At 50.1% G+C, this 12,566-nt stretch overlaps 1 protein-coding gene across 2 annotated transcripts in view; it reads left to right on the top strand.

Annotated features, from left to right (window-relative positions):
- Window positions 1-12,566, top strand: part of acvr2ba (activin A receptor type 2Ba) — a 140,119-nt gene that overhangs the window by 87,321 nt on the left and 40,232 nt on the right. For both annotated transcript variants that reach the window (XM_052015782.1, XM_052015783.1), the window contains exons 2-5: window positions 1,137-1,344; window positions 3,457-3,563; window positions 4,811-4,962; window positions 7,920-8,063. In XM_052015782.1, coding sequence (XP_051871742.1) covers window positions 1,137-1,344; window positions 3,457-3,563; window positions 4,811-4,962; window positions 7,920-8,063 — 611 coding nt within the window. The remainder of the gene's footprint in view (window positions 1-1,136; window positions 1,345-3,456; window positions 3,564-4,810; window positions 4,963-7,919; window positions 8,064-12,566) is intronic.

Below are 12,566 nucleotides of genomic sequence, written 5' to 3'. Positions count from 1 at the left end.
TCAGTGACCAGAAACCCAAGCTTTGTTTTCCACAGATGCTGCCTGACTTGCTGAGTATTTTGAGCCTTTGTTGTCTGAGTTACTCTCCAGATAGACGGCAGAGGTGTAGCAGGTAGTGCAGCTTGTAAACTCCCAAGGGGTCAGCTTCCTCACAGCTCCAGTGACCCGGGTTCGATCCTGACCTCCCGCACTGTCTGTGTGCAGTTTTCATGTTCTCCCAGTGACTGCCTGGGTTTCCTCTGGGTGCTCCAGGTTTGCTCCCACATCCCAAAGAAGTGCACGTTGTAATTGCCCCTGTGGGGGGCGGCAGGAGAAGTGGGGGGATGAGTGGGTGAGAGAGAATAGGTGACGAGGAAATGGGAGGGGATTGACGGGATTGCTCTGAGAGCTGGCATGGATTTGATGGGATGAATGGTCTCCTCTGACATCGAGTAATACAGCATGGATATAGATATTTATTAGTCACATATACATTGAAACACACAGTGAAATGCATCCTTTTGCGTTACTGAGAATGTGCTGGGGGCAGCCCGCAAGTGTTGTCACGCTTCCAGCGCCAACATAGCACGCCCACAACTCCCTAACCCGTACGTCTTTGGAATGTGGGAGGAAACCGGAGCACCCAGAGGAAACCCACGCAGACACGGGGAGAGCGTACAAACATCTTACAGACAGTGGCTGGAATTGAACCCGGGGTTGCTAGCGCTGTAATAGCGTTACGCTAACCGCTACACTACCGTGCCAGGGTGACAAGTGAGAAATTTCCGCATTGGCCGGGAATTGAACCCGGGTCTCCCACGTGGCAGGCAGAATTCTACCCCTGAACCACCGATGGCCCTTCGGCCCTACTTGTCCATGCTGACCATGATGCCCACTAGGCTGGTCCCATTTGGCCCATATCCCTCTTAAACCCCCTCCTATCCACGTACGTATCCAAGGAGACGTGGATGGAAGTCGATCCGGGATGGATGAGTGTAGCCGCGCCTGTGTTTTTTGTTACACTGGGCGTTGAGGCCGGTTTCAGAAGTGGACTCGGGACTGTGTGGCACCCTGTGCTCAGCACGAGTGTGGCAGTGGGTGAGCCCAGCTGTTTGCCGTTGCGGACCACCCTGACCTGTCCACCCCTGTCCTCACAGGTCCAGCGCAGGGAGAAGCAGAGACCAGAACATGTGAGTACTACAATGCAAACCACGAGCTCGAGAAGACGAATAAGAGTGGGGTGGAGCATTGCGAGGGCGAGAAGGACAAGCGGCTACACTGCTATGCTTCCTGGAGGAATAATTCCGGCTCCATTGAACTGGTCAAGAAAGGCTGCTGGCTGGATGATTTCAACTGTTACGACAGGTAGGAGCTGTGACAGCTGCAGCGGTGGGTATAACTGGGGTGGCCCCACTCTCTTGGCTCCTGCTGAGCTGTAACTCTCTGCCAGGTGAGCACAGGTAAAGACTAGCCTCTGATCTGCCGCACTAACTCTGATCTCCGTGTGACCTGACCCAACCCCACCCCTCTTCCCCCGATGAAGGGTGGAAGACCCGAAACGTTAACTCGGAGACGCAAGAGACTGCGGATGCTGGAAGCCAGAGCAACAGATGATCTGCTGGAGGAGCTCAGTGGGTCGAGCAGGGAGGAAACGAATTGTGAACGTTTCAGGTCGAAACCCTGCATCAGGAAACATCAGCAGTTCCTTCCCTCCCAGCTCAACAACAGATTGTTCGAAATGTTAACTCTTTCTCTTTCCACAGATGCCACCTGTTTTTCCAGCGTTTTCTGATTTTTATTTCACCTTGTCTGTGCCTCTTATAATTTTATGCACCTCTATCAGGTCGCCCGTAGGCCACCTCCGCTCCAGGGAGAACAAGCGCAGCCTGTCCAATCTCTTGCCCCCCCCCCATAGCTAAAGCCCTCCAATCCAGGCAGCATCCTGGTGAACCTCCTCTGCATTATATACATAGAAATTGTGGTTGTGCTGCATGGCTGGGCTAATGTCGACAGGGCTCTCCTCGCCCCCTCCACAGAGAGCTGTAGTCCGGCTCTGGACTGGGGGAGGTTCAGGATTCATCCTGCTTCAGAGACGTGAGCACGGGGTGTAGCCTGGAACTGCGGACCAGCACATTGGCTCGGCACTAAACCCAGGTCCTGTGTGCCCAACCTAGACCGACCTGAGACGTTATTCTGAGGGAGGGTGGTTGGTGGTGGTGACCAGCACAAGAAGATCCCACGCACAGCAGTCTGACAATGAATGTAGTGTTGCTCCCTGGTCCCGCGGGCTGGGGCTGTGCCATGTGTTCAATAGATGCTGCTGGCTCAATGTCATGGAGTTACAGAGCTGTAGGGTACAGAAATGGGCCCTTTGGCCCATCATGACCATGCTGACCGTGAGAACTGTTCAAATCACATTATGCCAACACACCTCGGATCCCTTGTGTTTTAGCCATCCAGACCAGCCTACTGCGCAGGGCTTTGTCAAAAGCCTTGCTGAAGTCCACATATATCATGTCTATCTTCATTAATTTTCCTCATTACTTCCTCAAAAAAACTCCATCAGATGTGCGAGATGGGATATCCCCAGCACAAAACCACGTTAACTCCCCCGAATCAGTCCTTACCTGTCCAAGTGAATATAAATGCTGTCCCTTCAGAATATTTTCCAATAATTCGCTGATGTAAGGCTGACTGGCCTGTGGTTTCCAGGTTTATCCCCACTGTCCTTTCTGAATAAGGGAACAACATGAGCTCTCCTCGAGTCTCCTGGTACCTCACCCGTGGCTAGTGAAGATGCAACATTTCCTTCAGTGCCCCAGCACTCTCTCTTGCTTTCCATTAGATCCCCCAATAGTCAGCGGGAATTAGAGGAGCAGATACGTAGGCAAATCGCAGTGGGATCTACAAACAATCGGGTGGCAGTAGTGGGGGATTTTAACTTTCCCAATGTTGACTGGGATTGCCTGAGTGTAAGGGGATTACTTAAGGTGGAATGCACCCGAGGGTTTTTTAAACCAGTATATAGAGAGTCCTACTAGGGAAGGGGCTAGGCTGTTCGCGACCTTGTAATAGGCAATGAAGATGGGCAAGACTCTCAGTCTGCCGAGTCTGAAACACCAAGGGCTCAGTAATGCCCAGTGCCAACTTCCCTCTTGCAGGGACGGGGTGGAGTTAGTGAGGGAATGCAATGAGCAAATGGTTAAGAGGGAGGGCACGAACTATCCTCCAAGAGTTAATGACTGTCGCATAAAGCTTCGGTTGAATTCTAGCCCATGTTGTGCAAAGTAATTAAACCATTCATCAGAATTCCCAAGCCAGCGTAACATATATAATGGAAATAATTGTGTCACGAACCTTGAGGTGAGCTGTGGTCTGCCTTTTGACGGATTACCTCACTGGCTTGGAGTGGGTCCCACCTGTGGCTGTGGGATCAGAGCGGTGTGTGATCGGTGTACCGTTTGCTCTCTCCAACAGGGTGGAGTGCGTCGCGACGGAGGAGAACCCTCACGTATTCTTCTGCTGCTGTGAAGGCAACTACTGTAATGATAAGTTTTTCCACTTCCCAGAGAGCGTGCCGGCAGGTAGGTGGGCCGTGTGGTGGGTGAGCTGGGTTGGGGGGTGGCTGCTGTCGCTGTGGACGCCGGCCAGGTGCGTTTGAGAGAGGGATGGGGGTCATACAGCGCAGAAACAGGCCCTTCGGCCCACCCTGTCCATGCTGATCCTTCTACCCTTACCAGCACTAGGTCCATAGCCGCCTCTGCCTTAACAATTAAAGTGCTTGTTTAAGTACTGCTTGTAGTGCAGCGTGGCTGTGTTGGCGGGAGAGGTTACGTGTGTGCCGGTGCAGTGGGAGAAGGGTCATGTGTGTGTTGGGGACGGGGGGGGGGGGGGGGGGGGGGGTCACATCTCTGCTGTTGCCCTGGTTGGTGACTCGCTCACTGTTCCATATAAACCTCTTGTCAAAGGCCTGCTCTACACAGCACTGGAATTGGTGCCTGTGCCAGGGAGGGAGGGAGGCACTTGGTTAAAACCCCCTCCTCTTTGTGAACAAGCCGGCTGATTTGCCTGGCTGCTGCCCAGCTCTACAGTTGCCCCTTGACTGTGGATTCTCTCTTTTGCACCTTCTTTAGCCTTGGGTGGCATACCAGAGGTCTGGGAGATAGCTCGTTTTGTTCCCTTATTCTGAAAGAGCAGTAGCGATAAGGCAGTGGGTTCCAGGTGATCGCGACTCTCTTTGGAGGGAGAAAGCTTCTTCTAGTGTTCCCCTTCCTCAAAATTTCAAATTGGTGACTTTGGCCCTTGAATGACCTGCTAATGGGAATGGCTTTCCTCTCCCTACCCAGTCTAAACCACCACAATCTTTCCCATTTCTATCAAACTCTTGGCAATCTGGTACGCAACCCCAGCTCCTCCAGTCTAATTGTGGCAGCTGAACTTCCTCGTCCCCGGAACCACTGCGGTCAAAACATTCTCTGAACCCCCACAAATAATCGGGGATATAGGCATGGGGAGAGCCCAGGAGCAACGATCGTCCCACGAGGTGTACCCCAAGGTGAGGGGGAAGGGAATGGGGTGTCAGAACCATAGCCAAATACTGACTTCTCCACGAGGTGTACCCCAAGTTGAGGGGGAAGGGAATGGGGGACGGAACTGTAGCCAAGTACTGACTTCTCCACGCGGTGTACCCCGAGGTGAAGGGAAGGGAATGGGGACAGAAACATAGCCAAGTGCTGTACCCAGAGGTGAGGGGGAAGGGAATGGGGGACGGAACTGCAGCCAAATGCTGACGCCTCCCTTCTCCCTTCCTGTCCCTCCACCCTCACTGCAGTCGTGTTTGAGCCGCCACCGCCCACTCCGTCGCTGCTGAACATCCTGGTGTACGCACTGCTTCCCATCACCGGGCTCTCCATGATCATCCTGCTGGCCTTCTGGATGTACCGTCACCGCAAGCCTCCATACGGCCACGTGGACCTGAACGAGGTTTGGAACGCGCAGCGGAGAACACTGTCTGGCTGGTGGGAGGGCTCGGGGGAGCACGGGAGGGCTGCACTTCATGCAAGCAGCTTGGAAGTGTCGTTATCCAAGCATGTAGCTTTGCACGCAGCAATGGTGTGTGTGCGTTATTGAGTCATGGAATCATGCAGCATGGAGAGAGGCCCTTCAACCCATCGTCCATGCTGGACCACGCATCCGTTCCATACTTTTCCAAATTACTCCTCCTCGCTGCACACCAGCCTTCTGTGAATCATCCACTGGGACATGCAGGTTCCCCTGCATCTCAAGAGTTCTGCAATCTCTCACATTTAGATAACTTGCCTTTTATTTCATGAATTTTCCTATTAAAATGGATAATTTATCGTCTTCTCTTTTTACGTAGTTTGCCCTCTTAACCTTTTCATATCTGTTTGCAACCACCTTGTGCTCTCTTGACAACTTATTTCCCGACCTACCTTAATGCCATTAACAAACTCATCAACAATACCTTGGATACCTTCATCATTTATACAAGTTGTAAAAAGTTGCAGCCTCAACACCGATCCCTGTGGCACACAACCTGTTACATCTTCCCAAGACCCATTTATGCCCACACCTTGTTTTCCCTGTTAGCCAGCCAATCTTCCATCCATGCCATTATGTTACCTCATGAACCATATACTTTTAATTTTTTCTTAATCTTTTGGTGCACAATTTTATCAGCTACCTTCTGGAATCCTGGTGCAGGCATCAGTTTCCCTTTATCCACTGCATGTATTGCTTCGTCAAAGAACTCCACTAAACTAGTCAAATGTGGTTTCCTTCATGTTGACTTTGCCTGATTGATTTGATTTTTTTTCCCCTAAGTGTCTTGCTTTAATCCCTTTAATAAAAGCTAGCATTTTCCCTATGATGGACGTTAAGCTAACTGGCCTGTAGTTTGCTACTTTCTGCGTCCCTCCGTTTTGAACGAAGGAGCTGCTTTTGCAATTTTCCCCAAACCTAGAGAATTTTAGAAAATTAAAACCAAAGGATCAACTATCTCATAGCAGCTTAAATCCATCAGGACCCGGTGACTTGTCAGCCACAATCTGACATTGTGATTGCAATTTTCCTGGGTTTCCCTCTCCCTCCCAATTCCCAATTTAAGATATCCTTATTAGTCACATGTACATCGAAACACACAGTGAAATGCATTTTTTTGCTTGGAGTGTTCTGGGGGCAGCCGGTAAGTGTCGCCACGCTTCAGGCGCCAACACAGCATGCCCACAGCTTCCTAACCCGTACGTCTTTGGAATGTGGGAGGAAACCAGAGCACCCGGAGGAAACCCACGCAGACATGGGGAAAACGTACAACCTCCTTACAGACAGCGGCCGGATTTGAACCCAGGTCGCTGGCGCTTTAAAGCGTTACGCTAATCGCTACACTACTGTGCCTGCCCATTTACAGCTAACTCTGGGATGTTATTTCTGTCCTTGACTGTGAAGACTGATGCAAAATACCTGTTTTTCATCTGCCATCACTGAGTTTCCCATTGTTAAATTCCTAGACTCGTTCTCTATTGGACTAGCACTCAATTTGTTCTGTTTTATTAAATACCTACAGAAACTTTGATAGTGTTTGTACGTCTGACAACTCATATCTTGTACGTTATGTTTCAGTCATGTGTTGCCCTTTTTTATATTTTGTTCATTCTTCCAACCTGCCATCTGCAATTATTTGCATTTGTTTAAGTTTGATGCTATCTTTAACGTTTTTGGTTAACCACAGAGGATGGGTTTCCCCTTGGAATTTTTCTTCCTCATTAGAACGTATCAATTCCGGTGTTTTCTGAAAGATCCTGAAATGCTGCCACTGCATCGTGATTAAATGATCCCTTAAATTTAAAATATCAGTACTGGGGCTTACTTTACTTTGCTCAGACTGCATGTGAAACTCAATCACGCTATGTGGGAGTGTCTTCACGGTGAGGTCATTAAGAATCCTTATCTCAGTGGACGACGCCTGATCTGGAATAGCCTGCTCTCTGCTTGGGTCCAGACACTCCTGTTCCAAGAAACTTTCCTGCACGTATTCTATGAACTTCTCGTCCAGGTCTACTTATGTCCATTCCAGTTTTCCAGCCTGTACAAATGCCCAATTATTATCACTTTACTTCCCCCCCCTCCCCCCCCATGTCTGTCTGTCTGTCTCTCTTTCTGTGTCACTCTCTCTGGTGTCACTCTCTCTCTCTGCCTCTCTGCCTCTCTGCCTCTCTGCCTCTCTGCCTCTCTCTCTCTCTCTCTCTCTCTGTCCCTCTCTCTCTGTATCTCCCCTTCCACCCTATAATGGCCATTGGATCACATTTATTTCTACCTATCTGCATGCCAAGTTCACCAGTTTTAATTCAAGTGCTACGTCACTTTAGATACGAAATCTTTAGTTCTGTCCTTTATTTCTGTAACCTCCTGTGCTTATCCCGAGTTATCCCTTGATCTGTGCTCCCTATCCCTTCCTGACATCGGCTGTTTATCATTTCCCATGATAAAACCATTCCCTCTCACCTCACCTCTACTCTTTGATTACCACATTGTTACTACTTTGGACCTTTGCTCCCACTATTTAGTGTAAAATCCTCTTACTTCTCTGGTTATGTAGCTCACCAGAACCATGGTTCAGCTGTCAGCTGACCCAGTGCTACTGCTCCCACCTTTCCCAGTGCTCCATGAAACAAAATCCACTCACTTTCTCATGCACGCTCACCCTGTCTCTCTCTCCTCCCTCTTTTCTCTCTCTCTACTTCCCCTCTCACCTCTCTCTGCCCTCTCGCATTCCCTCCCTCCCTCCCACTCAGCCCCCAACTTGCTCTCTTTCTTGAGTTCCCAGTCTTCCCTCAGTAGCGTGCCTTGACCTAATGCGTTGTGTGTTGTGACCCGAAGTGTTTGGAGTGTGTCACCGGCCGTATATTATTCTGCTTTATTAGGACCCAAGTCTGCCGTCGCCATCACCTCTGGTGGGCCTGAAGCCGCTCCAGTTACTTGAGATCAAAGCCAGGGGCCGCTTTGGCTGCGTTTGGAAGGCTCGGCTAATGAACGAGTACGTGGCGGTAAAGATCTTCCCCATTCAGGTGAGAGCGGTGCTGAGTTTGACAAATCCTTCAAATGTGAAAGGGTGGGGCGGGGAGCACCTTGTGATGACCAGGTGGCAGCGGACGACAATGTTGAACTTGTCACTGGCTCGTCCTGTGCAGTTCAAACCCACCCCTGCCCTTTCAGCTCTGATTATCCCTGCTCACTGCCCACAGCTTCACCGAGGGCTGTGGGCAATGGTGGGTGCATTGTGCCAGCTCTTGCTTTCCTGTCTGGTGCTTGCAGTGGGAGTTTGAATGGTTGACTTCTGGAGCTGGCTCCTGTCAGCTTTGTTTCTGCAAACAAAGACCACTGAAGTACGATCTGATGGTGGTGTAGGTCATAAAATCGTGAGGGGCATCGATAGGGTGAATGCACACAGTCTTTTTCCCAAGGCTGGGGAATCAAGAACTAGAGGGCACAGGATTAGGGTGAGAAGGGAGAGATTTAATGGGAACCTGAGGTCAAACTTTTTCACCCAGAAAGTGGTTGAATGAGTTGCCAGAGGAAGTGGTGGAGGCATATTGACAGGTAAATGGATAGGAAAGGTTTAGAGGGATATAGTCGTACAGCACAGAAATGGGCCCTCGGTCCTAACTGGTCCATGTCGACCAAGGTTCCCATCTAAGCTGGTCCCATTTGCCCGTATTTGGCCCACATTGCTCTGAACTTTCCCTATCCATGTACGAATGAAAACTCCAATGAAAAAAAGTACCAACCTGCTCAACCTCTTTCCCTAAGAAAAAGACTGGTTGTATTCACCCTATCTATGCCCCTCATAAGTTTATACATTTCTGTAAGATCACCCCTTCATGTCCTGTGCTCCAAGGAATAAAGTCCCAGCCTGCCCAACCTCCCTCGCATCCCAGCATCATCCTCGTAAATCTCCTCTGCACTCTTTCCAGCTCAATGACATCCTTCCTATAGCAGGGTGACCAAAACCAAACACAATATTCCAAATGCGGCCTCACCAACATCTTGTATAACTGCAACGTAACATCCCAACTTGTATACTCAGTGCCCTGACTGATGAAGGCAGACCAAGCACGTGCAAATGGGACCAGCTTGGTCAGCATGGACCAGCTTGGTCAGCGTAGACCAGTTAGGCCGAAGGGCCTGTTTCCGTGCTGTATGACTCTCATGACTTTTAGTCAGGCTGCTACTGGGAGAAGATTGTGGCGGAGAAATTTGTTTTTGATTGCTGGCCTTCAGTGTGTTGGAGACCGTTGTATTTCTGTCTGGATGTTTGGTCCAATTTGATGTTCACACAGTTGAAGGTTAAAGGACCGGCTGGTTCACTAACGTGCTTCAGAGAAGGGAATTTGCCCTCCTTTCCCACCTGTGTGGTTGACCCTTAACTGCTTCAGTTACTCGTCTCAGAGACACGAGACTGCAGGTGCAGGGATTTGGAGCAACAACAACTCAGTGGGTCGAGCAGCATCCGTGGAGGCAGAGGGACGGTCAACATTTCTGGTCAAGACCCTGCATTGGGGCTACACTCCTGACATCCAATGCTGATGCAGGCTCGCGACCCGAAGCGTTGCCCATCCCTCTGCCTCCACAGATGCTGCCTGACCTGCTGAGTTCCTCCAGCAGTTTGCTGTATTTTTTTGCCTCAGTTACGGGGGCTACGAGGGACAGGCGGTAAGTGCTGGCGCTGCCGGGAACAGCCACATCCTGCAAAAAAAAAGTCGGTGAAAATGACCATGAAGGTTTAGCATCAGCGACCACTGACTTCATCCCTCTCCCCTTGTGTTTTGATGATGCTCTCTAATTAAAATGGAAATTACTTTGGGTCCTTTGAGGGGTGGGACATTGTGGAGCAGTAATTTGCTCCCCCTCCCCCCCCCCCCGTGTTAATATTAATACATCGTTAATATTAATGAGGGACTTATTGTGACTTGTTTTTTCTGTTATAAGTAAATGTGTTTAAATGAGAGTGCAGAGCAGCTCACTGCACCCGGTGGTCAGAAGTAGTCCGAGCATTCTGTCGTGGATGTGGCAGTAGTTTGGTCCGTCCAGCACTCCCAATGCACAATGGGATACAAAACGCTGGACTCTTGTCGTCTTTTCCCTCCAGTCCTGTAATTTGCTTCATGTTGATCAGGATATGAGAGAGTTTGGATCACGAGAATTTCCTCTAATGGAATATCAAAGCAAGCTCCTCAGGACGAGAGGGGTGATTAGTCATAGAGTTGTACAGAACAGAAACGGGCCCTTCGGCCCGACTGGTCCATGCCGACCAAAATTCCCATCTAAGCCAGTCCCAGTTGCCTGTGTTTAGCCCATATCCCTCTAAACCTTTCCTATCCATGGGTGTCTTAAATATTAATGTACCTGCCTCAGTCACTTCCTCTGGCAGCGCATTCCATATACTGACCACCCTCTGGGTGAAAAAGTTCCTATTAGTTTCCTTCAGGTTCCCATTAAATCTTTCCCCTCTCACCTGAAAGCTATGCCCTCTAGTTCTTGATTCCCCAGCCCTGGGTAAAAGACTGTGCCGCTATCTGTGCCCCTCATAATTTTGTACACCTCTATAAGATCACCCTCGTTGTCCAAGTGAGAGAAGTCCAAACCTTCTCAAGCTCTCTCTATAACTCAATCCCTTGAGTCCCGGCAATATCCTCGCAAATCTCCTCTGCACTCTTAAAGTAGGCTACGTCCTCTGTCCCACTCACTACTGTGTGTCTCATCGTGGTTTCCTTTGCTACAGGAAGGACAATGTTTCTGGTCACCTGGTTGTGCTTTGGCCAAGATCTTGCTTGGATCACAACACTGTCTGCACCAGCTGGCCTATTCTGTGCTGCCTTTAAAAGAGAACCTAGTTCTTCAATTACTATTTCAGGAACGTTGACTTCCAACCGTTGGCTGTGGTTTTGACTACCATCTGTTTCAAGAATGGCAGCGTTGTGGAGCAGGAGTTGGTGCTGTGACCTCACTGGTCCCAGGACTTGGGTTTGATCCTGGTGCCGCCTGTGTGAACATGGAATGTGGGCACAGTGCAGCATAGGAACAGGCCCTTCAGCCCACAATATTGTGCCGAACTAATTAAACTAGTAATTAAACGCCTAACTAAACTAATCCCTTCTGCCTGCACGTGGTCCATATCCCTCCATTCTCTGCACATTTGTGTGCCTGTCTAAGAGCCTCAATCATATTTGCCTCCACTACCACCCCTGGCAGTGCATTCCAGGCACCCGCCACTCTCTATAAAAATAAAAACTTTTGCCCCACACATCTCCTTTGAATTTACCCCCTCTCACCTTAAATGCATGCCCACTCGTATTAGACATTTCGACCCTGAGAGAAAGATACCGGCTGTCTATCTCTGCCTCTCATAATCTTATAAACTTCTATCAGCCTCCGCCGTTCCAGAGAAAACAACCCAAGTTTGTCCAACCTCCTTATAGCACATGCCCCCTGAACCTCTTCTGCACCCTCTCCAAAGCCTCCACATCCTTCTTATAATGGGGCGACCAGAATTGAATGCAGTACTCCAGATGCGGCCTACCCAGGGTTTTGTACTACTGGATTAATTGGCTAGTGTAAATTATCCCTTAGTCTGGGTAAGTGGCAAAAGAACCAAAGGAGAGTTACTCTGCTGGGAGCCGGCATGGAGCCTGCAATGCTTCCCTCTGTGCTGTAATAAGTCTTGCAGCTGTGTTGTAAAGGCGCAGGAGATGAGGACCTTGGAGACACGAGACTGCAGAATCTAGAAGCAAAACAACAAAGTGCTGAAGGAACTCAGTGGGCCAGGCAGCATCTGTGGGGTGAAGTAGATGGTCACCGTTTCAGGTTGAGACACTTCATCAGGACCGAAAGAGTAGAGGGGAGATGGCCAGTATAAAGAGGTGAGGGGAAGGGGTGGGGCAGGCAATAGGTGGATCCAGGTGAGGAGGGGTGGTAGGCAGATGGAGGAGGGAAGAGTGACGGAGGCCAGGAGGTGATGGGTGGAGCTGACGAGGGCTGCAGATGATGGAATCTGATAGGAAAGGAAGGTGGATCATGGAACCAAATAAGGGAGGTGGGCGGATGGGAACAGTAGGGAGATGGGACCCAGTGGGAGGAGTGTGTGGGTGACACAGAGGGAGTGGGTGGATGAGGGGGGAAAGAAACGTAAAGTGGGGGGGGGGGGTGTAGGAGGAACTGGCTAGATCAGGAGGAGAGAGGGGCAGCAGTTTACCTGAAATTGGAAATGCGGTTATAGACTACCCAGGAGGATTATGAGGAGCTGTTCCTCGAACTTGTGCTTGCCCTGGAGTGGCTGAGGGCAGACAGGTCAGTGTGGGGGTGGGAGGGGAATTGAAATGGCTTACAACTGGGAGCTCCAGGCGGCCACGGCAGAGGCGCTGGGCAAAGCATTCGCCTGGTCTGCACTTGGTCTCATCTAATCTGCATCAGGATGAGGACCTTCTTTTGGGAGTTGCTGCTTGGCAAATGAGGGAGCTTCAGGTTCTGCCTTGAATCTTCTCACCACTGGGGCAGAGGTGACCCCGAGGTTG

The sequence above is a fragment of the Pristis pectinata genome, chromosome 5 (genome assembly GCF_009764475.1).
Source record: "Pristis pectinata isolate sPriPec2 chromosome 5, sPriPec2.1.pri, whole genome shotgun sequence".
In the NCBI taxonomy this organism is placed as follows: Eukaryota; Metazoa; Chordata; class Chondrichthyes; order Rhinopristiformes; family Pristidae; genus Pristis; species Pristis pectinata.
The sequence above is the reverse complement of the archived record's forward strand: the minus strand, read 5'-3'. Positions and strand labels throughout refer to the sequence as shown.